The sequence below is a fragment of the Triturus cristatus genome, chromosome 5_1 (genome assembly GCF_964204655.1).
Source record: "Triturus cristatus chromosome 5_1, aTriCri1.1, whole genome shotgun sequence".
Lineage (NCBI taxonomy): Eukaryota > Metazoa > Chordata > Amphibia > Caudata > Salamandridae > Triturus > Triturus cristatus.
In genome coordinates this window covers 396006064-396033023 of record NC_140587.1, presented here as the reverse complement: position 1 = coordinate 396033023, position 26960 = coordinate 396006064, and the positions used below count along the sequence as shown (strand labels likewise).

Genomic DNA, 26960 nt, shown 5'->3' with positions numbered 1-26960 from the left:
GGAATAGCAAATTTAACCCATCTGTTGTCCACCGCTTTCCCTTCTGTTGCACAGCCTGAAGGGGAATAGTAAATCTTACCACTCCGAAATACAACACTTTCCCTACTGTGTCACAGACTGGAATGGGAATATCAAATCCTACCCCTTCGAAGTATCACCATGGTACAGACTGGAGTGGAAATAGTAAATGTGACCCTCCCAAAGTCCAATGCTTTCCCTGCTGTTCATAGCATTTTAGTAAATGTCTTCTTTGGGGTTTTAAATTTTTAAATTGTCTAAGGGCCAGATGTAGGTGGCCAAATACCAAGCGGTAACGCAGAAATTCGCAGAATTTCTGCGTTACCGACCGGTATTTGGCCGAGTGCAATGTAGGTGAGTTTAAACCTACTTGCAAAATAAGGAATCGCAAAATAGCGATTCCTTATTTTGCTCTTGCATTTAAGGAATCGGAAATACTGATTCCTTAAATGCAATGTACCTAGCACTAAAAATAGTGCACTTCAGCCTTAAGGAATCGCTAATTACCACTTCAAGTTGGTGGTAAGCAGCTATTTCCTTTGCATAAGCACTTTTTTGCTTTTTTAAATGTGCCATGTGGCACACATCCATGCCCTTAGGGCATGTATGTGCGCCACATGTGCACACATGCACATTTCAGGGGTGCACCAGGGTGTGCTTTGGACACCCTGGCACCCTTGAAATAGCTCCCGCTATTAGCGATTCGGTAATACCGAATCGCTAATAGTGAATATCTTCCCATTCATTCCTATGGGCCTCCTAGCCCATAGGAATGAATGGGTAGGTATTCCTTAATAATCTCAATTACCGATTTGTTATTAAGCAATGTTAAGGAATCGCTAATATTTTAGCGAGTCCTTAATAGCGATTCGGTAAAAATCGCTATTAAGGACTCGCTAAATTGAAGTTTCCTACATCTGGCTCTTAATGAACTAATATATTTTGGCTAATTAATTGTTTATATTTTGTATGGTTTTATTGTGTATGTATCATACATACATATTTATATATATGTGTGTGTCATGGTAATACATTTTAAATATAAATAAAATTAATGTAAAATAAATAATTTTATTAATTATGTTACAATATATATATTTTATCTAAAGACAAACACACATATATATCTGTTTGTGTGAATAAATAACTATATATTTGTATATAGTATTACATATTAGTAGAATTTATTTAATTTACATTATATTAACGTTATATAATAATATATTTAACATTTACTGCATTAAACTCTATTTACATTTAAAAATAGATATTTCAGTACATTTTTAGACAATATTAGTGTCAATTATATATTTTTACAATATTTTTTTACTTACCGTTATGAGCATAGGGACCCAATAGATTGGTATATTATATTTTTGACACAATTTTGTTTACCTCGATATTGTATCAGTGATCCGTTTATATCACCAGTCGGGCATCATACTGTCCTATGAAATATGCCTAGCAGCTCTTCTCACATTTATTGTATGATACTGTAAAACATATACAATATTTGCATTCTCCTTTAACTTTCAGCTTGATAGATATTTGCCTTACCTGCTTCAGCGTTGAACGTGATGTCGCTACCCCATCACAAAGCCTAATACTTGAGTAGAGACTATCGCTGTCAACTGAGGAACTTTAAATCTGTCACCTTACAGATAGGAAAGCACTCCAGTGCCTCCTCCCGGGGTAGACAACGAGTTATATGTGTGATTATAGCACGGTTTCATAGTTGTATCTGCCGACTTTAATACCTTGGTCTAATCCCTGTTGAGTTGTTGTCACAGTTTGCTTGCTGTGTCATATTTTTTTTGTTGTTGTTGCATATTTATATAGCGCGAACTGGAGCGCTTTACATTGCACCGTATTTACATTACACATTCAGGCACGGGGAGATTAAGCGATTTGCCCAGAATCACAGGATGTGGACGCGACCCCGAGGCTCGAACCCTGGTTTCCTGCACCAGAGGCGGCAGCGCAGCCGACGGACCACATCCTGCGCCCTGAATCCCCATTTGGGTTTGGTATGAGCTATAACTAACAAGCATTTGCAATGCATCGGTCTCGCCTTTGGGACCTCTTAAGTGTTTAGACAGAGCTATCGGCACTGCTAATGTGTTTAAGTTATGGTTGAGACAAAAATATCAAGCATCTGCAGGATACTAATTTTCAGTCGTATACTCTCTCGTAAGAGTCATCTCCTCAACGAAACAATTAAAACTAGGGACATTTTGGGTGAAAATGAAGAATGTATGCACAAATCAGAGGGAAGAAAAAGCTAAGGAAGAAATACCAAGCAAAGGCCACCTAAACAAACACCATCTTCCTACAATGTATACTGTAGGTGTTGTGGAATATAAACTTGCAGACATTAAGCAGGATAAAAGATGTTGCAACCAGGAAACTTTGAGGAATTCAATTCAGAAAACTCCAAGTGCCTTTCTGCTCAGCTAACCCGAGACCAGCGAGGATGTCCCAAATCACTCCTACCTGTCGCAACTCTGCCTGATCGCCCTGTTTGCTCCTACTGACTGTTCACTCTGCCTGCTTCTGCTGAACAGTCACTCTGCCTGCTCCTACTGACTGCACTCTGCCTGCTCCTACTAACTGTTCACTCCGCCTGCTCCTACTAACTGCTCACTTTGCCTGCTCCTACTGACTGTTAACACAGCCTGTTACTGCTGGCATTTCATTTTGGCTGCTCCTCTCGACTGCTTGCTCTGCCTGATCGTCTCGTTTGCTTCTACTGACTGCTCACTCCGCCTGCTTCTGCTGACCAGTCACTCTGTCTGCTCCGGTTGACTGTTCGCCCTGCCTGATCAGTCCCCCTCCTCCAACTAACAGTTCACTCTGCCTGCGCCTAATAGACAGCTGCTAATGACCACTCACTCTTTCTGCTACAACTGACTGCTCACACTGCCTTCTCACACTGCAGTGACTGCTCGCTCCGCCTACTGCTGTGGAGTGCTTACTACTCCGCACACTACCAGGTCCTACTGACTACTCACGCTCCCTACTAACTGCTCTTACTGTCCTAACTCACTGCCAGCTCACGCTGCCTCCTCACGCATACTGTGCCTTGTGCTCCCTACTACATAACAACGAGCTGCTCATACGTTCCACTCACTCTGACTACACACTGAATTCTGACTGCTCCGGCTGGCTGCTTACACTGCACGCTCATGCCCAGCACCAGTCTTAATTGGCTACTGCGCACCCCTACTGACTGTCGCCAGCTATTAAAGTACTGCCTGCTTGTACTCACTGTCCTGCTCCTAAAACCTGATCCATACACCACTGACTGCTCCAATTGTATGATCAATCCTGAACGTCCTGCTCTGACTGACAGCTCCGTTTGAATGTGCATCTTCACTGTTCATACTGCCTGCTTCCTCCGGTGAGCACTGCCTGCTCCTGCAGCTGGCGTGCTACTTGCTCTGGGAGTGAGAGAAGCTAGCACTCCAACTCGCTTATTTCAACTGTTTTGGTGAATTTTCCTGGGCAGTGTTTGCAGGAGCACTACAATTTTACATACATCAAACGAGCGCACTGAATGACGATGCTCATTAGCAGGGAACTACAGAAGAGGCACACAGAAAATATATAAACAGCAATTTTTATAGCCAGTATGATACCCGTTAATTAAATTGCTTTGTTTAAACACACTGCACACAGCTTTCAGTCGGCCGTCAATAAAAAACGGGACATGAGTTAAATCTCCTGAAATCAGTCAGAACTGCTGGTGAAAAGCAGGGACTGTCCCGGCAAATTCAGGGCGGCTGGATGACCATATGTATGATTCAACTCAGAACAGGCATCGGGACCTGGGCTACTTACTACCCGGTTGCCCTAATGCGTTACAAACATCACAAGCGCATGCAGGAAATACTCAGGGCACCGGGGATCCTTATTACGTGCATCTGATTACGTTACAACAAACTAAGGTGAAGCACTATCAATCATGCAGATACATGCATCTATCAAGAAAACCAGTTTAAAAAAACAAGATTTAAGCAAGCCAAACACCAAAGGTACCGGGGGCACAGGGCATATTTACCATCCACATACAGACGTTTACCCCACAGTAGAGATCGACAATAGAACCATACAACAAGCGTGAGACAATGAACAGTTCAACGGCATAGAAAAAGGTAAAGGAAGTCCTCGATGTAGTCAATGGAAACCGGCAGACATGTTGATATGGGAACGCCTCCTATACGTGGTTCGATTCGAAAAAATATAGCATTTTCCTAAAAGGCATCGATAACGCGATGGCTGTTAAAATTAAACAATTTAGTTTTAAAAGTAAGTCGCAAGGGTTTACATGTAGGTGATAATTTAATTTTGAATTCAAACGTGTTTGAAAAAAATACAACATCATTATAATTAGAAAAAAACGTTTTTACTTAAATTGGAAACTATTTAATTCCAAGTGAACAGAGGTTCGGTGGTGCTTTCATTTATGTTGTTTTGGCGATATTCTCTTTCACTCCCATTAAACAAAGTGAGCGGATTTGGTCCAACGGCTAGATTGCCGACTTTGGTGCTGGAGACCCCGGTTCGAGCCTCGGGGTCGCATCCACATTCTGTGATTTTGGGCAAATCACTTTATCTCCTCGTGCCTGAATGTGTCCTTGTGTAATGCAATCGGTGCTCATGTAAAGCACTTCAATATCCGGGGCAAGTTCGCGCTATATAAATCTATAAAAGTCATCTGTTTCCTGGAGTGAAAACATGCCGATGCGGTTTGATGGGTATGCGCGCACAGGCAGGGGGAGCGCTTACAGACATGGAGCTAAAAACAACAAAACACCGGCCAGGAAGAGAGCACGTCATCACGTGCGCACTATTGTGATCAGGCCGGGTGCCAGAAGAAAGTGCGCAAGTGAAGGGGCCAGTAGCCTTGGAAGGTTACTAATGACGACATAATCGTCATGAGGAGGGACTAGCAATCCTTAAACAAATCGGAAAGCAGCATTTACTGACCTAATCCAATGAAAAAGATGGGCGGCGAGTGGGCGGAGCTTCCACGAAGCTTCCCCACTAAAGTGTATACTGCATGTCTCGGAGAGACAGTGCAAGCACTGTCTAGGCGAGACCTAAAAACGCCCTAGAAATAACATTATGTATGCTAAACAGATGGTTAAAATGTTCTGAATATTAAATGATACTCATGACAGCTACTGACTACCAGAAACGACCTCTAAATACAAGAAGTACTTTGCCACTGCTGGAGTGCTTTGGAGTTACTGTTAATATTGTTAAGAAGTTCTGTTAATTTCTAATGAAAGAGGCATTACAACCGTAAATGGCCTCGAAGTGCAGATGGCATATTATGCCTTTGGTAGCAAATTTCTGTATTAACGAAGCAGACACTTGTGAAGCATGAAAAGTGCCGCTGGAAGCAAGCTTTGAGGGACACTGCAGTCCCAAACTCGCATTGCTTTGCATCCTGCTGCTTCCCATCTTGCTTATACCCTTTTTAAGCACATGCAGTACTTTACAATGCAAAGTGACGAGAGCAGAGGAGCCACCCATAAAAGACGTCGCATGTTGATGATGATGGGGAAAGAGCTCTTGGGTGGTGTGGACGTCTGTATGTTGTATGTAGCCAGATTCTCCCTCCCAGAGGTGATGTCATGGTAACGCAGAATCCGAAGAATAAGACATCATGGTGGCGCATCTATCCACAGGCAATATCTTCGTGCCCTAGAGGTATTACTGAAAATGAAAAGGCAAAGATGGAATGGTTTGGTGAAGACTAGGGTGCCGATCACGATCCGGTAAAAAATTCCCCCGTGCGACTCGTATCGGGTCTTTTTACCGTACGAATCGTACAAGTGCCGTACGAACTGGCAATCACGATTCGCATGGTAAAAAGTCCATACGAACCGCACTGGGAATCATTCCCCACACGTCCTCGGGTCGGAAAATGTGTCCGACACGTCCTCGGACGATTTACCTTGCAAACGTGAAAATCCAAGTCCGACCGAGGAATCACGATCCATCCCGTGCGTCCGAGGTTACAACCGTATGGAAAAAACACCGTCCGCACCTAACTCCTACAGCAACCATGGAGACATGTGCCCGCATACGCGCCCAACACTCCCCCCAGCCCCCGTACGTCCGACACGTACCCCCCGTATATGTATACCCCCACCCGTCTAGGTACACCCCAGTACGTTCCAGTCGAACCCCCACCCCAGTACGTGTCATAGCCCCGTCTACCTACACCCCAGTACGTTCCAGTTCTACCCCCACCCCAGTACGTGTCGTACCCCCCGTGTACCTACACCCCAATACGTTCGAGCCACACCCCCACCCCAGTACGTGTCATAGCCCCGTCTACCCACACCCCAGTACGTTCCAGTCGTACCCCCACCCCAGTACGTGTCGTACCCCCCGTGTACCTACACCCCAGTACGTTCGAGCCACACCCCCACCCCAGTACGTGTCATAGCCCCGTCTACCCACACCCCAGTACGTTCCAGTCGTACCCCCACCCCAGTACGTGTCGTACCCCCCGTGTACCTACACCCCAGTACGTTCGAGCCACACCCCCACCCCAGTACGTGTCATAGCCCCGTCTACCCACACCCCAGTACGTTCCAGTCGTACCCCCACCCCAGTACGTGTCGTACCCCCCGTGTACCTACACCCCAGTACGTTCGAGCCACACCCCCACCCCAGTACGTGTCATAGCCCCGTCTACCCACACCCCAGTACGTTCCAGTCGTACCCCCACCCCAGTACGTGTCGTACCACCGTGTACCTACACCCCAGTACGTTCCAGTCGTACCCCCACCCCAGTACGTGTCGTACCACCGTCAATGTACACCCCCCCACCCCTGTACGTGTCGTACCACCGTCCATGTACACCCCAGTACGTTCCAGTCGTACCCCCACCCCAGTACGTGTCGTACCACCGTCAATGTACACCCCCCCAACCCTGTACGTGTCGTACCACCGTCCATGTACACCCCAGTACGTTCCAGTCGTACCCCCACCCCAGTACGTGTCGTACCACCGTCAATGTACACCCCCCCACCCCTGTACGTGTCGTACCACCGTCAATGTACACCCCCCCACCCCTGTACGTGTCGTACCACCGTCCAGGTACACCCCAGTACGTTCCAGTCGTACCCCCACCCCAGTACGTGTCGTACCACCGTGAACCTACACCCCAGTACGTTCGAGCCCCACCCCCACCCCAGTACGTGTCGTACCACCGTCAATGTACACCCCCCCACCCCTGTACGTGTCGTACCAATGTCAATGTACACCCCCCCACCCCTGTACGTGTCGTACCACCGTCCATGTACACCCCAGTAGTTCCTGGCGCACCCCCAACACAACCTCCTAAGTACGGAGCGCACCCCATGCCCCAACATCACAACCGCATGTACGAGTCGTACAAAGCCACACACAAGGACATAATCGTACAACCAAATGGCCCATGTACACACCGTACACACGCTCAAAACGCACGTACACAACAAGGACAAAACAAAACAACACAAGAATACACCATTCGAAAGGCACACAGCCACTAAACATGGCCAACAACCACTAAAATAACACAATCACTGACCTGCAACTGTCAAAAACAAACAGAGGCCCAATACACCACCACTCCTTATAACACACCCACCCAAAATTCAAACACTGCCACACCCACCCATGGACCAATGAAAAGGGCCCACACACACAAACCATGAGCCTTTGCAACAGACTCACTGCTGCCAGACACCACAGAACCAGACTACAAGCTACACCACATCTTACACTTGCACACCTTCACACGACCACCCTCACAAACACCCTCTCATCACATTCACACACACACACAACCATCCACACCCCCCCCAACATCCACACACCCCCCACACCCACACCATCCCCACCCACACCCCTCACCATGCCCACTACCAAGAATCCAAAGTTCAGTCACCGAGAGTTGGAGGTCCTTGTTGATCAAATCCTCAGAGTCGAGCCACAGATCTTTGGAACATTGGTCAGAAGCACCAGCCAGGCAGCCAAAACAGCCATGTGGCAGACCATCGTCGATGCTGTGAATGCTGTTGCGGACACCAGGAGGACCAAGCAGGATTGCCAGAACAGGTGGTACGATCTGCGGAGGAGGGTCAGAGCCAAGAGGCAGGAGGAACACGACCAGGCCAACGCCACCGGAGGAGGGCCCTCCCGCAGAGCCGTACAGTACCATCCCTGGGAGGAGAGGGTGATGGCCATACTGCCGGTGGAGGCAGTTGAAGGAGTAGAAGGACTCCGAGACCCGGGTGAGTACACAAACAACGCACCTCACATGGGGGGAACTGCAACCACAACCAAAATTAATAACAGGCACGCAACCACCACAAGCCATCGCATGACTCAACCACACTCCATGAGCAGGCACATGCCACTGCTGCCACCATGCCCCATGCACCCAGCTGGACAATGTCAAGTCACAGGCCACAGAAGACAACAACACATGACACGGTAACCCGGATGGCGGGAGGCTGGGCACCAAAAATCACATAGTGCGACTCCAAAGCAGACAACAATGCCCTCTGCCCATATGGCCTAGGTCACAGCCAGACAAACACTGTGTCCCAACACAGGAATGACTTGCCAGCAAATGGCGGACGCCTTGCATCAACACATGGGGGTGAAGGCACTGTTTTGCACATGACAGCAGCTAATGAACAGCCAACATTGTGAAAGAGTGGCAGCACACACCACCACAGCAGCAGCGCACAGACACACAGCAGACAAAATGGGTGCCTGGAGATCAGAAACAAACTCACATCAACAGGCCAAGGGCCACTCAAAGATCTGCTAACAGTGTGTGCCCAGGAAGCTGGGCCAAGGTGACAGAGGGTGACACACGGAGGGAGGGAGAGGGGGACACAGAGGGAGGGAGAGGGGGACTGAGAGGGAGGGAGACGGACAGAGGGAGGAGGCTGACACACGGAGGGAGGGAGGAGGCTGACACACAGAGGGAGGGAGAGGGGGACAGAGAGGGAGGGAGAGGGGGACAGAGAGGGAGGGAGACACAGGAAGACGGACAGAGGGAGGAGGCTGACACACAGAGGGAGGGAGAGGGGGACAGAGAGGGAGGGAGAGGGGGACAGAGAGGGAGGGAGACACAGGAAGATGGACAGAGGGAGGAGGCTGACACACAGAGGGAGGGAGAGGGGGACAGAGAGGGAGGGAGAGGGGGACAGAGAGGGAGGGAGACACAGGAAGATGGACAGAGGGAGGAGGCTGACACACAGAGGGAGGGAGAGGGGGACAGAGAGGGAGGGAGAGGGGGACAGAGAGGGAGGGAGAGGGGGACAGAGAGGGAGGGAGAGGGGGACAGAGAAGGAGGGAGACACAGGGAGAGCAAATCAGTCCTTTGGTGTGTGGGAATGTCTGCTCGTCAGCAGGTGGACTGCGTGCATGTAGACAAGGGTGGCCAGTGCCAGAACCCCCCCTCTTCATCATGGCAAAACGCAGGGCCATGTCACAACCTGTACACGAGCACAAGGACAGCCACCTGCATCATATAAGTGTGTGGATCCACTCCATGTGCACATGTACAGTGCTACAAGGAAGGCGCAAATGCATGGCTCGCCACACATGCACACTCCACTGCTGACTGCAGTCACACTTGACGCAGCAAGTAAGACTGTGCCACACATAGTTAAAGGGGCCAAATTGGTGCCCAAGGGACACACCCATGCACAAGTGCACTGTGAGTGGAATGCAAGACAGATCCTAATTCCAAGAGGAAATGTGCCAACTTTGTAACGGATGAAACATGGATGTTGCATGGATCAAAATTAACATTTTCTCTCTCACACACAGGTCAACGTCGTGCTGCACCCCCCAACACTGGGGGGGAACACTCACAGGACCCGGATCTGCAGGAGACCGATCCCACCGGCAGCGACCACTCTCACCACTCTGCGGACGACCCCGACCGACCTGGCCCCTCTGGTGTCCAACCACCTGCAGCACCTGCGTCAGGTACAACCGTGCCAACCACCACCCCCACTCCTGCCACATCCCAGGAGACACCCAGGATCCCTGCCCCAACACCACAATGCAGCCAGGCTCGCCAGGAGGGACACGGTGTCCCGGGCACCCAGGAGGAGGCAGGCGACAACGCCAATGCCACCCCTCAGGGGTCCCGGAGACCCGATGTTCCCACAAGTGCAGGCCAGACGCAAGTGGGCAGGGGTGGTGGGAGTGGAGGACGGCGGAGGCGCGAGCCTGACCAGTTGGCTGGGGATCCGGTATTTTCCCATGTCCGTAACATCCTGGACTCATACCGGCAGGACACCACGGGCATGGCCCAGGTTGTGTCCGTCCTCGAGGGGATCAAGGTCCAGCAGGCCCAGCAACATGCGGAGCTAATAGCCTGTCTACAGGTACACCAACGGAGGATGGAGGACAGACAGGCTGAGCAAGTGACGGCGTCCTAGGGGATTCACGCTGCACTCCGTCGGATGGCCGACACCATGGCCGACCCTCCCTGTGCCAGAAGGCGGAGAACATCACCACCCACAGGGAGGGATCATGAGGAGGAGGAGGAAACATCCGACGGAGCATCCCAGACGTCGTCACGGCCTGCTGCTGAGGTTCCCCGCAGGAAGCCGGGTCGTCCACGGAAAGGACCGTGAGGGTGGCTGCTACATCACCATCTCCCAGGACACCTGGCCTGGCACCTGGCCCACTGGAGCAACAGCATCACAGCATCAAGAGACATTCTCTGCCACATGGCCCTGCTGGTCACTGGCTGACCAATGTTGACAAAGACTGTGGCATGGACTCTGAGGATTTCCAATGGCAAGGACACCAACTCCCCTACTGAACTTTGGATTCCCTAATCCCGGAAAGCCCCTCACTTTGTCCCCCCCCCCCCCAATAATAAATCACACTATTAAGAGTAGATGCCTGCTGGTAGCATTATTACCTAACATGTGTCTTGTACAGTCTAAACATGCCTGAGTCATCTGTTCACTTCAACCATCCACACCCTGGGGCCTGAGTCTGGCACAGGACACATGGGTCACAGTTTATTAGGCAAGACAGACATGGAGCACCATACACACCCGTGATGGTCAGAACCAGCTGAGGGGGTGGCCGAACAACCGTGCTGACAGACACATTGAGTACAGCAACAGTCATGCGCAGAGGTCAGGGATCCTGGCCCGTGTCCTGGGGGGCACCCAGGTATGTGTAGACAGGTGGCAGAACCATGTCCTGCAAGCTTGAGTCCGGTGGATGCAGAGAATGGGGTCATGGACAACGTTGGATGCATGGGGATGGCACATGTCACAATACCCACACAGTCATGGACATCATGCCCAATACACAGTCTCAGCACACACACACAGCTTGCATCTTGCCACTCGACACATTGACACATAGCCACAATCAGGGAATACCATGCCAGACATGCAGGATGCACCGTGCCAACACACCAGCATTGACTGAGAAGAGGCACCTTGGAGGCATAGGGACACCTTTATTAGTCATGTTTTTGGGATTGCAGAGGCAACTTGAAGTACACATGAACACATCATGTGGAGTAACATGTGGCTCCAACACTGGCACCCCCCTTCTGCAGCACAAATGCGTGATAGCCATGGAACTGGCACACAAGCGTCGGCTAACAGCTAAACACCCACAGCTGCTCACGGAGAGCCTGCCATACACCATAGATCCGCTGATGTGGAAGTCCCACGCCATGTCAAGACAATGTTAACCGTATGTGTCCGAGGGCAGTGTCACACACATTGATGCCATCATCACAATCCACTATCCCATCACTGATGACTGACAACCAGGCAGCCCATCTATTCAGGTGTACCCAGCTGCATGTCGTGTCCCATGGGGATGCCACATGTCTGCAGAGGAACCAAACCCCGACCGGGGCAGTGTGCACACATCGTGAACAACTGCCACACCCAATACACCCCAGATGCATCCCTTACCCCATGGAGACTTCCAAACGTGTCCGTGCCTGTAACGCTGAGTCAGCCCACGATGTCATGTCCATGAGGAATAGCAGTGCCACAACAATGCAACCAGCAAACGGCATGCGCAGGTACCTGGGGAAGAGAGACACACAAGAAGTCAGCCACAAAAAGCACAGCCACTTGCATGTGCAGTTACTCGACACGTGTATGGATGACAACATGCTAGGTCACAATTATGACTGGGGAAATACTACCATCACTGCCACCATCACTCCAGTGACACACCCACACACACCTCTGACCCACGTGCCATACATGCAGGTGGAGACACACATCACAACGCATGCCACACGGGGACCAATGCGTGCACACTCAGACCCTGGTACTCACCACTAAGCAAAGAAGTCGCGTATGAGCCGAGTCCGGATGTCCTCTTGCGGCTCCACATCCTCCACATCACTAGCCCCATTGCCAAGCCCTTCGTCCTCCACGGGTGGATGGTCCTCGTCATGTTGATTCAGGATGAGTGGCACAGCTCTTTCAACTGCCATGTTGTGCAGCATGCAGCAGACCATGAAGATCTTGCAGACCTTCGCCGGGGCATAAGGGAGTGCACCGCCGGTCTTGTGGAGGCACCGGAATCGGCTCTTCAGCATGCCAAACGTCCTCTCTATCACTCGCCTTGTCCGGCCATGGGCGGTGTTATAGCGGAGCTGGGCCGGCGTGATGGGGTTGCGGAGAGGTGTCAGCAGCCAAGGCATGTTGGGATAGCCAGCGTCCCCCACATGGGAAGCACATGGACATCGTTAGAACTGGTGTAGCGGTCGTGCTGGTCGGCTATACAGAATACAGGACAGACAGACTGTACCCACCAACAACACATGCCCGTTCGTTGCGCAGCTGCATCATCATATCAGGCATCCCGCTACGCCTCATGATGTAGGCATCGTGTGCTGATCCTGGGAAACGAGCACAGACATGTGAAATCACCATATTGGACAGACACACCACAAGGGCATTGATGGAGTGGTAGTGCTTCCGATTGCGGTACGCCACCTCCCGTGCGTGTGGTGGTACCAAACCTACATGTGTCCCATCTATGGACCCAATGACATGGGGCATCCCTCCCAGGGCATAGAATCCACGCTTGACCTCAGTCATCTGTTCAGGGGTTGGGAACTTGATGAAGTCATCCAGGTGAATCAACATGGCCTCCAAGAAATCATGCAGCACACCGCTGAACATGCTCTGGGACATGCCACCAACATGAGCTATGGTATTTTGGAAGGTACCCGTGGCAAGAAAATGTAGGGCAGCCATTACCTTCAGCTGGGGTGTCAGTGCCGTAGGATACCTGTGCTGCGGTTGCAGGTGTGGTGCCAGTCTCGCCGTCAGCTCCAGAATCAACGGTTGGGTGAAGCGGTAGAGCCGGATCCTGTCATTCTCCTGCATGGTAGCCAAGTCTGGAATTCTTCGGGCAACAGGAGGCGCTCTGCAGTAATTTGGAAGTGACAAGGAAGAGTGAGTGCACTACGAGAACAACTCATGTCTACTGAGCACATGTAAATCTGGCAATACACACATGCCACATAGGGAGTCAGGCATGTGCTACATGCCCAGGACACGTATGGATGCAAGGTGACACTCCTTCCAAGACCCAGCTACACACGGTGATTGAGAACCTCCCCATGCCACGCCATGGAAATAGCTGTGTCCCAGTGCAAGTGCACTGCCCGACGCAAGACAGGAGTGACATACACCCACACATCAGCAGAAGTGTGATGCCGATTGCAGAGACTGGTAGCGGAACACTGGAGCCACAGGTCACATGACATTACACTAGTCCAGCCCACACACCTTGCCATGAAGGTGCACATGTCATGACTCACCACACATTCCTTGTGAGTTTGCTGACATGGCCTTGTCACGCTACTCCGTGTCCCATGCATACATGTGCACCTCACATCCGATAACACATGTGGCATGGTGTTGGGAACAGTGTGCAATGACAATCTACACACAGCCACATGTTGGTTGCTGCAACGGCTGCAGCTTTTGAGGGTGCTACAACATCAACCTGATGTAAATCCCGGACACATATATGACATAGTCACATTGTGCACTGTGGGTAGTGACAAGTCATGTGTCATGACCCCTGTACCGGGCATCATGGGACACTTCCGTGTGTTGGTGTCCGTGCCATGCCAGTGACGCTCACCCCAAGTGCGCAGTCCCACATGCACACATGCCAAAGGAGTCAAGGGCATGCCTGGCACACATTGCACCCTCACACAGTACACATGTACACATCTCATCATACATCTGGTGCCTTCTCCACTCAGGAGGCATGTTCCACATCACAGCCTGTGACACCTGTGCCCCACACATGTAGTAATGCACAGACGATGCCTTGATGTCCATTCCTGGACAAGTATGTCCATCCATGGACAAGTATGTCCGCCCTATTCCTACATGTGTGTCGCCTATCACCACAGTGATGTGTAAAAACCGCCGTACTGCTGCTGAGAGGGCCTGTGCATGTTCCCAAATCACTGTGGGAGTGCTGCCGTATGTGTACCCATCGTGATGGCGAGCGTACAGGCATTTGTACGGTCCGTAGCACTACGGGTACGCATACGCGTGCAGACCCATAGTGATAGTGAGCGTAGATGCGTATGTACGTTCCGTACCACTACGGGTACGCATACGCGTGCAGACCCATAGTGATAGTGAGCGTAGATGCGTGTGTACGGCCCTATCACTATGGGTCTGCACGCGTATGCGTACCCGTAGTGGTACGGACCGTACACTCGCATGTACGCTCACTATCACTACGAGTACGCATACGCGTGCAGACCCATAGTGATATAGAGCGTACATGCGTGTGTACGGTCCGTAACACTACGGGTACGCATACGCGTGCAGACCCATAGTGATAGAGAGCGTACATGCGTGTGTACGGCCCGTAACACTACGGGTACGCATACGCGTGCAGACCCATAGTGATAGTGAGCGTAGATGCGTGTGTACGGCCCTATCACTATGGGTCTGCACGCGTATGCGTACCCGTAGTGGTACGGACCGTACACTCGCATCTACGCTCACTATCACTATGGGTCTGCACGCGTATGCGTACCCGTAGTGGTACGGACCGTACACTCGCATGTACGCTCACTATCACTACGAGTACGCATACGCGTGCAGACCCATAGTGATATAGAGCGTACATGCGTGTGTACGGTCCGTAACACTACGGGTACGCATACGCGTGCAGACCCATAGTGATAGAGAGCGTACATGCATGTGTACGGTCCGTAACACTACGGGTACGCATACGCGTGCAGACCCATAGTGATGGAGAGCGTAGGCATGCATGTACGGGCCGTTGCCATGCATTTGGGGTGCCCTAGGGCCCCGAAACGCACCGTACCTGTGTGTGATGCTCCAAATTACACAGGGGACAAGTATTAAGGCCTACATGCATGCTGGTTGTCATGGAGACCAAGTTCAAAATTCGAAATTGTTCTGGAAGGTGCACAGCAGAAGTCAGTTGGAATTCTTCTTCTTTGTTGCAATGTGTTTGTGGGGCTGACATCATGCAGGAGAATGAAACCGATAGAGAACCCACAGACTGCTAGGTTTGAAGGGATTGGTGGAAACATAGGATGCAAATGTGAGTGACCAATCACTCTGTACTCCTGTGCATGAGACTGGGCAGAAGGGCACATATATGGCAGCCAGGTCCCATGAGGGAGCACTTGCCTGCACATCTTTGCATTCGTCGACCCAGCTGCTGCTACTGATTCCCTGGAACCATGTCAAGGGCTGTGGAGAGGACACAGCCATTCACCCTGGAGGAGAACATGGCTCTGCTGGATGTGATCCTCCCACAGTACTCCATGCTGTATGGGCGACCAGGGTATCAGGTGAGTGCATAGGCCACTGCCACAGACTGTCCCTATGTTGTGACTGTGACTTCTGCCATTGCGTCCAGGTGTAACACACATGCCATGTACTGTCGGGGGGGTCCCAGGGGGGGGGTGCCTGATGTCTCCCAGCAGTGCCCTGAGACAGGAGGGGTGGGGGCCTATCACTCCCAGCAGTGCCCTGAGACAGGAGGGGTGGGGGCCTATCACTCACAGCAGTGCCCTGAGACAGGAGGGGTGGGGGCCTATCACTCCCAGCAGTGCCCTGAGACAGGAGGGGTGGGGGCCTATCACTCACAGCAGTGCCCTGAGACAGGAGGGGTGGGGGCCTATCACTCACAGAAGTGCCCTGAGACAGGAGGGGTGGGGGCCTATCACTCCCAGCAGTGCCCTGAGACAGGAGGGGTGGGGGCCTATCACTCACAGCAGTGCCCTGAGACAGGAGGGGTGGGGGCCTATCACGCACAGCAGTGCCCTGAGACAGGAGGGGTGGGTGTGATGCACAGTGTGAGCCTTGATCATTGATTGTGACATTGCCATCATTCCACCTGTGTACCCACTGTGGCACGTACTGCTTTTTCCCTCACCAGGGGATGATGTCCCTATGACAAAGGTGCAATGCGTTGGCTGCATGACATGCCTTGTTGTAACCAGCTAATTTGTACCCATATGTCTCTCTGTGACATGTGGCTGGTGTATTGATGTGGTGTCACTTGTTCCTCCTCACAGGTAGGCGCCACTGCCAAGGAGCAGATCTTGCTGACCGCCGTCAGTGCCGTGAGGGGTGTGGATGGTCGGAGGCGGAGCCTGCCCCAGGTGAGAAAACGCTGGCAGGATATCCGGTGCTGGACGCGGAGGATTGCACGGCTCCTGCTGGGGGACTCACCTGAGAGCCACAAGAACCGCGGCCGCCGCCGTCTGAGCCCCCTCCACAGGCGTGTGCTGCCGGTGGTCTTTCCAGACCTGGAGAGGCGCTTACAGGCGATGCAGCAGCCGGAAGGGGGTAGGTACATGTGTGTTTGTTGTGTGTCACCGGCATTTGTAAGGGCACAGTAGCATGAATTAACTGGCAGGGTTTAAAGGTGCTGTGCAGATCCTGTTTGCCCCAGTATAGCGCTGTGCCCCTGCCACCCTTCCCCTCCTTGCAATGTGTTCCCTGGTCTGTGTGTAGTCACTCCTTCACAAGGTGATGTAGGCTGGCGCTTTGTCCACGAGAACAATGACTGTAGCATCATGTGTGGGGGTGGTGTGTAACAGGTTGTGGGACCTTGCCTGTGCACTGTCAAGTTCACTGCATGTGGGTTCCATGTCAGTTGGCACTGATGCTGACTCCAGACATGGGAGTTGGTCTCTCATGTGTCATGCCTTACAGCGTGCATGTCCTATGTAGTGGCCTGTGACATGATGTGCATGAGTGTGCGATACACATAGTGCAGGGATGGTGACGTGTGTTGCAGTCATTACCATTCAGTAGCATGTAGTTGCGTGCCCACTACTGTCCCCTGGGGCACCTTTTCCTCAGTGGTGTATGTGTCATCATAAACGTGGACAATCTCAGTGTCTACAGCGTAGGTTGTGCTCTGTGCCATTGTCCCCTGTCACCATGTATATAGACGTGCTATTTTGTACAGGTGTCCACTGTGCAGCCTGACCTGATTGTCCTTCTACATACTCACAGTTGCCAGTGCCTGTGTGTCTTGTTATACTCATCTGAGGATGGGCACTGGTACCTCATTATTTGTACAGGCGCACCTTGGCTGTTTGGCGTACACTCTTGCTTTTTGCCTGCCCCTGTGTGTATCAGCCAGACTATGAGATGTTGGTGCCACCTGTGTCTCAACAATTTGCCTCGTGTAGGGTCTTGTTGGTGCGGGCAATGCCTATGTGTCAAATCCTGATTTCTACTTGCTGGGTCTGGGCAGTGTGTGATGTGTCTGGACACACACGCAATGTGCAGTGACCGAGTCATGTTGGGCATGTTTTCAGCATTACCTATGCAGCATGTGTCTCAAGTTCATGGATATGGTCCCTGGTCATCGGTATGTTTGCCAACGCTGTGTGGTGCAGATGCAGTGTCGGATTGTCCCCAGGGCCTGGGTGCTATGTCAGACTCCGTTTCCTGTGTTTAGCTATTGTCTCATGCTCTCCATGGTATTTCAGTGGCATGGTGGCTCAACCAACTGTGTGTTTCGTGCCCTACATCGGTACCTTGTTTAGTAGATGTTAGGGATCTTCCTTTTCAGGCTATGCAGTGTTACCTATGTCGATTGTACTCATGTGACTGATGTGTACAGCTGTCTGATAAATTTCTGTCTCTCCACCCTGCCCACAGCATCGTCGGGGGACACAGAGAGAGAGATGGACACAGGCAAGGCGGAGGGACCGAGCACCAGTGCCAGCCGTGACATCGGGGCTGGCACATCGAGTGGGACAGAGGTGGAGGATAGTGCGCCCGAGGACCTGTCGACTGGCACGTCAGAATACGAAGCTGACAGGTCCGAGGAGGATGTCTCCGAGTGGGCGGTGGCTGCACCAGCAGCTGACAGCGGAACAACACCTCGCACCGCCCCCTCAGTTCGCACCAGCCGCCTCCCACTTGCTCGTGTCCCTTCCCAGCGTGCCCGGTCACAGCATGTCTCCTTCCTGCCAGGCACCGCACCCCCTGCCCCTGTCTCCACTGCTGCCGCCAATGCAGAGTCTGTGGACATCCAGCGGCAACTGCAGGTTGGTCAGGCTGCGATCCTTAATGTCCTCCATGCCCACGGCAAAACCCTCACCAACATCGAGGCTTTCTTGGAGGGCATTCATTCATCGCAGGCTGACCAACGCAACTTGCTGAGGTCCATCGACTCCACACTGACTGCAGCAGTGGGTCTCCTGCAGCGCGACCTCCCCCCACCTACCCCTGCCCCATCCACACTTCCCACTCCCATGCCTGTCCCACATACACCCAGACGTCGGCATGCACCCACATCAACGGACACGGGCACCACACCAGCAGGGAAGGTCCACCGCACTCCTCCTGACACGCACACACAGGGTGAGGTAGGCACACCCACTGGGTCGGGGGGCAAACGTGTGACACGCAGCCATAGTGGGAGTCCGCATTCCACCCAGTCCACTCCCTCCAAATCCCCTCCCCTCAGCTCTCCTGGCCACATCTCCCCCAAGGGCTCCTTCATGGCCGCTCTGTCCCTGAGCCCCACAGTTACACCACCACGCAAGCGGTCAAGGAGGTCCCCGGTCAGGGTGGTTGAGTCTCCCCCCCTGTCTCCACCCTCCCCCGGTGGCGCTGCGACCCATCCCTCTGTCCCCTCCCCCCTCCTTGGGGCCTGAGGTCCCTTCGGGTGCAGGGGACTCCCTGGAGGACCTTGCAAAGGTGTGTAGTGCCATCCTGGCCTCCGCCTTTGGCACTGACCCACCCCCTGTGGTGGAGTCCTCCATCCCTGCACCCACAACGCCGCCCCTTTGCCCTGATGTCCCTGCGGTGCCTGTTGCTTCCCCCCCCCTGATGCCCTCACCAGTGTGGAAGACGATGCCATTTGACTGTGCAGGCAAGGTAGGGGACACGCATGCCACTGTGTCCCCCATCCAGCTGAGAATCATTGACTGCCCTATGGGCTTTGTGAAGATTGAACTGCCTGCGATCCACGGACATTGTGCTCATGCTGAATAAAGCTTAATTTTGTTTTCATTATCACACTACTGCTATGCTGGTATTGGTGTTGGTGGGGCTGCTACATGGTTTTTGGTGGTGTGTAAGGGTTTGGGTGTGTGGGATATGTAGTAGTGTACTGCTCATTGGTGGGACCCTGGGATCTGTGTGCCATCACAAGGTGTTGGCTAACTTTCTTTGTTCATGTAAGCAGTTACTGCATGGTGCACTTGTCCCAGGGTGTATTCCTTCCTCTGTGTACCCAGCTTTCTTCCCTGCAGGGTGTTCCCAATGTTTAGCGCAGAGCTGTGTCTACATGAGCTGTGTGTGTGACGGAGCCCTTCTACTTTGGCCATGCATGCAGGGCCATGTCTCCACCTGCAACAATCGTGGCATCCTTGATGATCACTGTACTTGTGTGTGGAGTCTGTTGACATGAGTTCATGGGGACATGTTCCCTTGTAGCCAGTATGCATGTGGATAATTCTGGCCTCACACACATGTGTTACACCCCTCCTGTCTCAGGGCACTGGTGGGAGGACTCCACACCCACCCCTCCTGTCTCAGGGCACTGCTGGGAGTGATAGGCACCCACCCCTCCTGTCTCAGGGCACTGCTGGGAGGACTCTGCACACACCCCTCCTGTCTCAGGGCACTGCTGGGAGTGATAGGCACCCACCCCTCCTGTCTCAGGGCACTGCTGGGAGGACTCTGCACACACCCCTCCTGTCTCAGGGCACTGCTGGGAGTGATAGGCACCCACCCCTCCTGTCTCAGGGCACTGCTGGGAGGACTCTGCACACACCCCTCCTGTCTCAGGGCACTGCTGGGAGTGATAGGCACCCACCCCTCCTGTCTCAGGGCACTGCTGGGAGGACTCTGCACACACCCCTCCTGTCTCAGGGCACTGCTGGGAGTGATAGGCACCCACCCCTCCTGTCTCAGGGCACTGCTGGGAGGACTCTGCACACACCCCTCCTGTCTCAGGGCACTGCTGGGAGTGATAGGCACCCACCCCTCCTGTCTCAGGGCACTGCTGGGAGGACTCTGCACACACCCCTCCTGTCTCAGGGCACTGCTGGGAGTGATAGGCACCCACCCCTCCTGTCTCAGGGCACTGCTGGGAGGACTCTGCACACACCCCTCCTGTCTCAGGGCACTGCTGGGAGTGATAGGCACCCACCCCTCCTGTCTCAGGGCACTGCTGGGAGGACTCTGCACACACCCCTCCTGTCTCAGGGCACTGCTGGGAGTGATAGGCACCCACCCCTCCTGTCTCAGGGCACTGCTGGGAGGACTCTGCACACACCCCTCCTGTCTCAGGGCACTGCTGGGAGTGATAGGCACCCACCCCTCCTGTCTCAGGGCACTGCTGGGAGGACTCTGCACACACCCCTCCTGTCTCAGGGCACTGCTGGGAGTGATAGGCACCCACCCCTCCTGTCTCAGGGCACTGCTGGGAGGACTCTGCACACACCCCTCCTGTCTCAGGGCACTGCTGGGAGTGATAGGCACCCACCCCTCCTGTCTCAGGGCACTGCTGGGAGGACTCTGCACACACCCCTCCTGTCTCAGGGCACTGCTGGGAGTGATAGGCACCCACCCCTCCTGTCTCAGGGCACTGCTGGGAGGACTCTGCACACACCCCTCCTGTCTCAGGGCACTGCTGGGAGGACTCCACACCCACCCCTCCTGTCTCTGGGCACAGCTGGGAGGACTCCACACCCACCCCTCCTGTCTCAGGGCACTGCTGGGAGTGATAGGCACCCACCCCTCCTGTCTCAGGGCACTGCTGGGAGTGATAGGCAACCACCCCTCCTGTCTCAGGGCACTGCTGGGTGGACTCTGCACACACACCTCCGATTTCAGGATATGTACGCTTGGCACATACACGGTGGGGGTACGCTCAATGCATTCGAGGTGAGGGTACGAGTCTACTTACACTGGTGTGGTGGGGGTACGCTCCATGCATACGCGGGTGAGGGTACGGGTCGAACTTACACTGTTGGGGTGGGGGTACGCTCCGTACGTCCGCGGGTGGGGGTACGGGTCGTACTTACACTGTTGGCATGGGGGGTACGCTCCTTGCATACGCGGGTGGGGGTACGGGTCGTACTTACACTGTTGGGCTGGGGGGTACGCTCCTTGCATTCGCGGGTGGGGGTACGGGTCGTACTTACACTGTTGGGCTGGGGGGTACGCTCCTTGCATTCGCGGGTGGGGGTACGGGTCGTACTTACGCTGTTGGGCTGGGGGGTACGCTCCTTGCATTCGCAGGTGGGGGTACGGGTCGTACTTACGCTGTTGGGCTGGGGGGTACGCTCCTTGCATTCGCGGGTGGGGGTACGGGTCGTACTTACACTGTTGGGCTGGGGGGTACGCTCCTTGCATTCGCGGGTGAGGGTACGGGTCGAACTTACGCTGTTGGGCTGGGGGGTACGCTCCTTGCATTCGCGGGTGGGGGTTCGGGTCGTACTTACACTGTTGGCATGGGGGGTACGCTCCATGCATACGCGGGTGAGGGTACGGGTCGAACTTACACTGTTGGGGTGGGGGTACGGTCCGTGAGTCCGCGGGTGGGGGTTCGAGTCGTACTTACACTGTTGGCATGGGGGGTACGCTCCATGCATACGCGGGTGAGGGTACGGGTCGAACTTACACTGTTGGGGTGGGGGTACGCTCCGTACGTCCGCGGGTGGGGGTACGGGTCGTACTAACACTGTTGGCATGGGGGGTACGCTCCTTGCATACGCGGGTGGGGGTACGGGTCGTACTTACACTGTTGGGCTGGGGGGTACGCTCCTTGCATACGCGGGTGAGGGTTCGCGTCGTACTTGCACTGTTGGCATGGGGGGTACGCTCCATGCATACGCGGGTGGGGGTACGGGTCGTACTTGCACTGTTGGGCTGGGGGGTACGCTCCTTGCATACGGGGTGGGGGTAGGGTCCGTACATATCCGTCCCCACGCTATGTGATGTTTGTGCGGCCCGTACCCAGGCCTTTGCCACGTGGGTGCGATCCGTCCCGCCATTGTGGGGTGACGTGTGTGGGCGTGGTCCGACTCGTACCCGCGCTCTTCAGGCGTGGGTACGGGACGTACCTGTCTGGTTGTGTTGCCGGTTCGCGTGGTGACGGACTTCCGTTGTGGCGGTCGCTGGCTTATCAGGACACGCCCCCACCCCCTCGTGGTGACCAGGGCATGGGAGTCAGGTATGTCCAGGCCATGTGTGGTGTGTGACTTATGTGGTTGTTTTGTGGCCTGCCCTGGTCATGCCACCCCCACCCCACCCCACTTTCCCCCCTCCCTTAGTTATTCTGACCTTCTGCGGCGTCTGCGTCGTAACCTGTAGAGGAGGTGTACTGCTATGAGGGCAGGGATGACTCGTAGGTTCGGGTCCATGTCTGTCCGTCGCGTACTGGTACTCCTTGCTCGCGTCGTCCTGTCGCGTACGGGTCCTCCTTGATCGCGTCGTCCTGTCGCGTACGGGTCCTCCTTGGTGGCGTCGTCCTGTGTGTCCGTCACGTACTGGTCCTCCTTGTTCGCGTCGTCGTCTGTCCGTCGCGTACTGGTGGTCCTTGTTCGCGTCGTCCTGATTTCCCGGCAGTTTTTGGCTGCCGCAAAATATTCACCGTGCGGGGTGACGTCGGTGCGAATCGTGATTCCTGGGTCGTGAATGGCTGGCTGCGAGCGTCCCGACGTCAGGTCGGCGCTTTCCCGGATCGCATTGGTAGGTGTTTTTTTGTTCGGTCGGGCTTTTTTACGATTCGTACGGTAATGGTGTACCCGTGCGAATCGTAATTCCTTGTTTGTGAAAATTGACGACCGGGTACGCGTCGGGCGGAGATTGTGCTCCGTCCGACGGTTCGTACCCGGTTTTTGCAGGATCGTGATCGGCACCAAAGCATTTTGCCAACATTACACCGGCCTTAAGGTGGATACACTTTTGGCACTGTGCCAGGTCTACATATTTAGTGAATAAGATTTTGCATCATAAAGCACAAGTGGTTGCATAGGAATGCCCATGTACCATCTCTGGTACTCCCCCTTGAAGCTAAGTAGTGGAAAGTAGCTCATAGCTTGTTGACCGCCGTAAAGTAAATCGCTGTCGACCACGTTGAGCTGGTTTATTTCACTTTTGCTATGCAAACCCACCTCAAAGTGTTAATACATTTGGGCCAAGGTTCCTATTGGGTGCTTCTTTATCGTGGGGTCTGGGGGGCTGCCATGGTACTTTCTTTGTTGTTTGTGGCTTTTTCAAGGACACTTGCATCACCATAACTTGTTCGGTTGAGGTGGAGGGAAAAGTTCCCAGGGTGTGAGTTTTTCAAACCCCTTGAAGGTCAACAAGTAGGCTGGGGCTTATTGTGTAAGTGTTGTGTGTGCCTGCTCAATAGACATAGCCATGCTGGTGCCGATGCTGACCTTCTCTGTTTGAAAGGGAAGCTTGTACTGCTGACTCCCATGAGGTTTGTGTGCACTGGAAGTTTGCATGGCTGGTGTCCACATGACAGATGTTCTCTGTTTCTTACTGAAGTTTGGTAAAACCTTTTTATCGTAATGATTGCCAATCCCAATGTTTGTTATCATAGCTGTTGAACGGTGCTTTAAATGGGCAGGTGCTGTCTGGTACTGAGTACCTGCATTTCTTTAATTTGAAAGGGAGAGTTCATTTATTGGGAGAGTTCATTTATTGGGAGAGCACTAGCAATTCTCAGGAGTGAACAAGATACTCTGTATAGTGAGTGCCTGCACTTCTGTACTTCTATTATAGGACTGTCTGCTGATGAATGCGCCATTTACATTTACCATATTCTGCCTCCCCGGAAGCAATACTTCCCCAAAAAATTCATCTATGGACACCTGTTAACAGACTTTGTTTTTTTTCAGGTATACTTCTGGTTTCCCGTCCTGAAAACAAAAGAACTAACGGAGAGTAAAAAAGAGGCATTTCCGGGCAATAATGCTGTTTGAAACTATGGACACTTTGTACACCTGGAGGTGCTTGGCATTCATTTTCTAAATCTGGAACTTGGCTACAACTCGCAGTAATTGCTGTATTCTTTTCCCCGTGCAACCAGCTTACATTTGAGGCCAGGCTTTATAACAATCTGAACACTACTCTGCTTATTGCAATTCTGTGCGGTTACAGTGACTTAGAGCGCCCTGAAACTGCCATAGGGGCAATGTTGGAACTATATAAACCACCCCAACAAACATGTTGCTATTTGCAAACTTGGGTTTGTTGCAGAGAGGTTCAGTTCCTTATCTTATTCTAGCTGATTACTGGTCCTAACACTGTATAGTATTCTCCTAATCTTTGGTATCTGGAAACGGATCCCTTTGCAGATCTCATTAAAGCATTTCACAGACTGCGGGTGAGAGAAGAGATAACACTTCAAGTGGCTGTCTAATCAATAAGTGCATTTACCTGCCAGACCTGGCTGATGGCATTGATAACATGAGGCAGCACAAGCCATGATTGATCATACATTAGGTGGCCACTTCCAATCAAAGTGGACATTAGTTTCAAGGAGCTGGGCGCCATTTGTTGGTCTTTACTTTCTATTCTTTCAAAAGACCTCCTCCCATGCTTCAGAGAATTACTGAAGGAGCACTGTGTTTGAGACCCTCACTCATTTATTTACTCAACATAAAGGGAAATCTTTGAGTTCATGATGGTTTCGGGTGTGAAGAGCAGGCATGGAAATGGGTACACAGGGGTATTAAATCCTATCAAAGTCTGTGGATAAGACTGGGCAAAGTGTGAAGATTCATGAGATGCGACAGCACGGATAAGGAAGACAAACCATGTGCAAAGCGCTAACAAAGAAATTACCTTTGTGGCAATGTCCCTGAGAGCATGGATGAAAATCTCACCTCTAAACACATCACCATGTAATGTTATGTTATGTTATGTTAAAACTATTCGCTATAGCGCATATCTCACCCGGGGGCATCTCGGCGCTGATGCAGATCAGGAAACGTACCAGATGGTTTAGAATAAATGGGCTTTGAGTTGTTTCCTGAATTTACAATAGTTGGGGGTGGAACGCAAGGGCAAAGGAAGTTTGTTCCAGTACGTTGTTCTAGTACGTAAGGCAACAGATCTTAAAGTAGGAGCGCTTCTTCACTGGCAGCCAGTGTAGTTCCTTCAGCAAGGGAGCTGAGGAAGTGCCGGCAGAGCGATTCCTGAGCAGGTCTCACTTATGCACAACACCAAATAGGGGTATTTGTACACTGACACGCGGACATATGGTAGCAAATAAACAATAACTAAAATAATCTAACAGCAGTGCACAGGCCCACAAATACTATGAGCCTTATTTATGAAGTGCTTGCCACACTTTTGCACTGCCGTTGCATCACTTTTCATGATGCAGCGGCGGCGTAAACAATGCACCACGTTGCGCCATATTTACAAGCAGATGCGTCACTTCATAAATGCCTGGGCTACATTATACCTACATCAGGTATGATGTTTGCTGGGTGGGCGTTCCCATGTAAAAATGGTCGTAGAAGTGTCACAGTGAAATCTCTGAGATTTCACTGCAACACTTCTAGGACGCCACTGCATCAAAACATTACGCCTGTCTCGTGGCAGGCGTAAGGGTGACGCAGTGCCATAGCACAGGCCCACCCCATGCATTGCTATAGTAGTGTCATGCTTGTGACCCAACTCCAGCAATGCGTGACTTTTGCCTAGACAGATACATCAGGATTCCTGCGGGGGATGCAGGGGTCTGTGTTAAGCCCCTGCTCCACGTAGAGATCCACTGTGCTTATATTTGGACAATCCAGTAAAAAAAAACCTCTGTAATGCGCAACTCTTTATTTTCTTTGTGTGCTGATATTAAAGCAGTTTCTTATGCAATTGTTGCTGTCGTGTTGTTTTATATAAAAGGACCACAAACACATGGATTGGTGAAAATTTTATGAACCAACGATTAAGTTCACAACATCAGCATACAGAGAAGAGTGTATATATTTTAATAAGCCCTGCTTATGATTCTGACGCACATCACGATAAAACGATGCATCTTTCTGGGTTTTTTTCGGGATGGAGACTATTGAAAATAGAGCCATTTTTTAACAAACATAAATATACATTGTAAAATTACTCACATGTGAATATGCCTCTGTTGCTAGGAGTAAATCTACATTTTTGTGTTATACATACTTTCAGGTCCAGATTCACAACGATAACCTATACTTTTTTACACTTTATTACTTTCCCTACTCACAAATAGTGACATTTAATATAAACAAAATTGTAATATTTATTTTCGAGTTGAATACAAAATTTCAAAATGTCCATTTACTTTACCACTGGGAGACTCTGCAGTCAAGACAGAGATCACCATATGGTAACGTAGGGAAAGATAAA

The 26960-nt window shown here is 52.1% G+C and overlaps 1 protein-coding gene across 1 annotated transcript in view; it reads left to right on the top strand.

Annotated features, from left to right (window-relative positions):
- DCSTAMP (dendrocyte expressed seven transmembrane protein) overlaps positions 1–24649 on the top strand; it is a 183490-nt gene extending 158841 nt beyond the window's left edge. Inside the window, exon 4 of the mRNA XM_085604077.1 lies at positions 24464–24649. Coding sequence (XP_085460203.1) covers positions 24464–24547 — 84 coding nt within the window. The 3' untranslated portion in view covers positions 24548–24649. The remainder of the gene's footprint in view (positions 1–24463) is intronic.
- The last annotated feature ends 2311 nt before the right edge of the window (positions 24650–26960 follow it).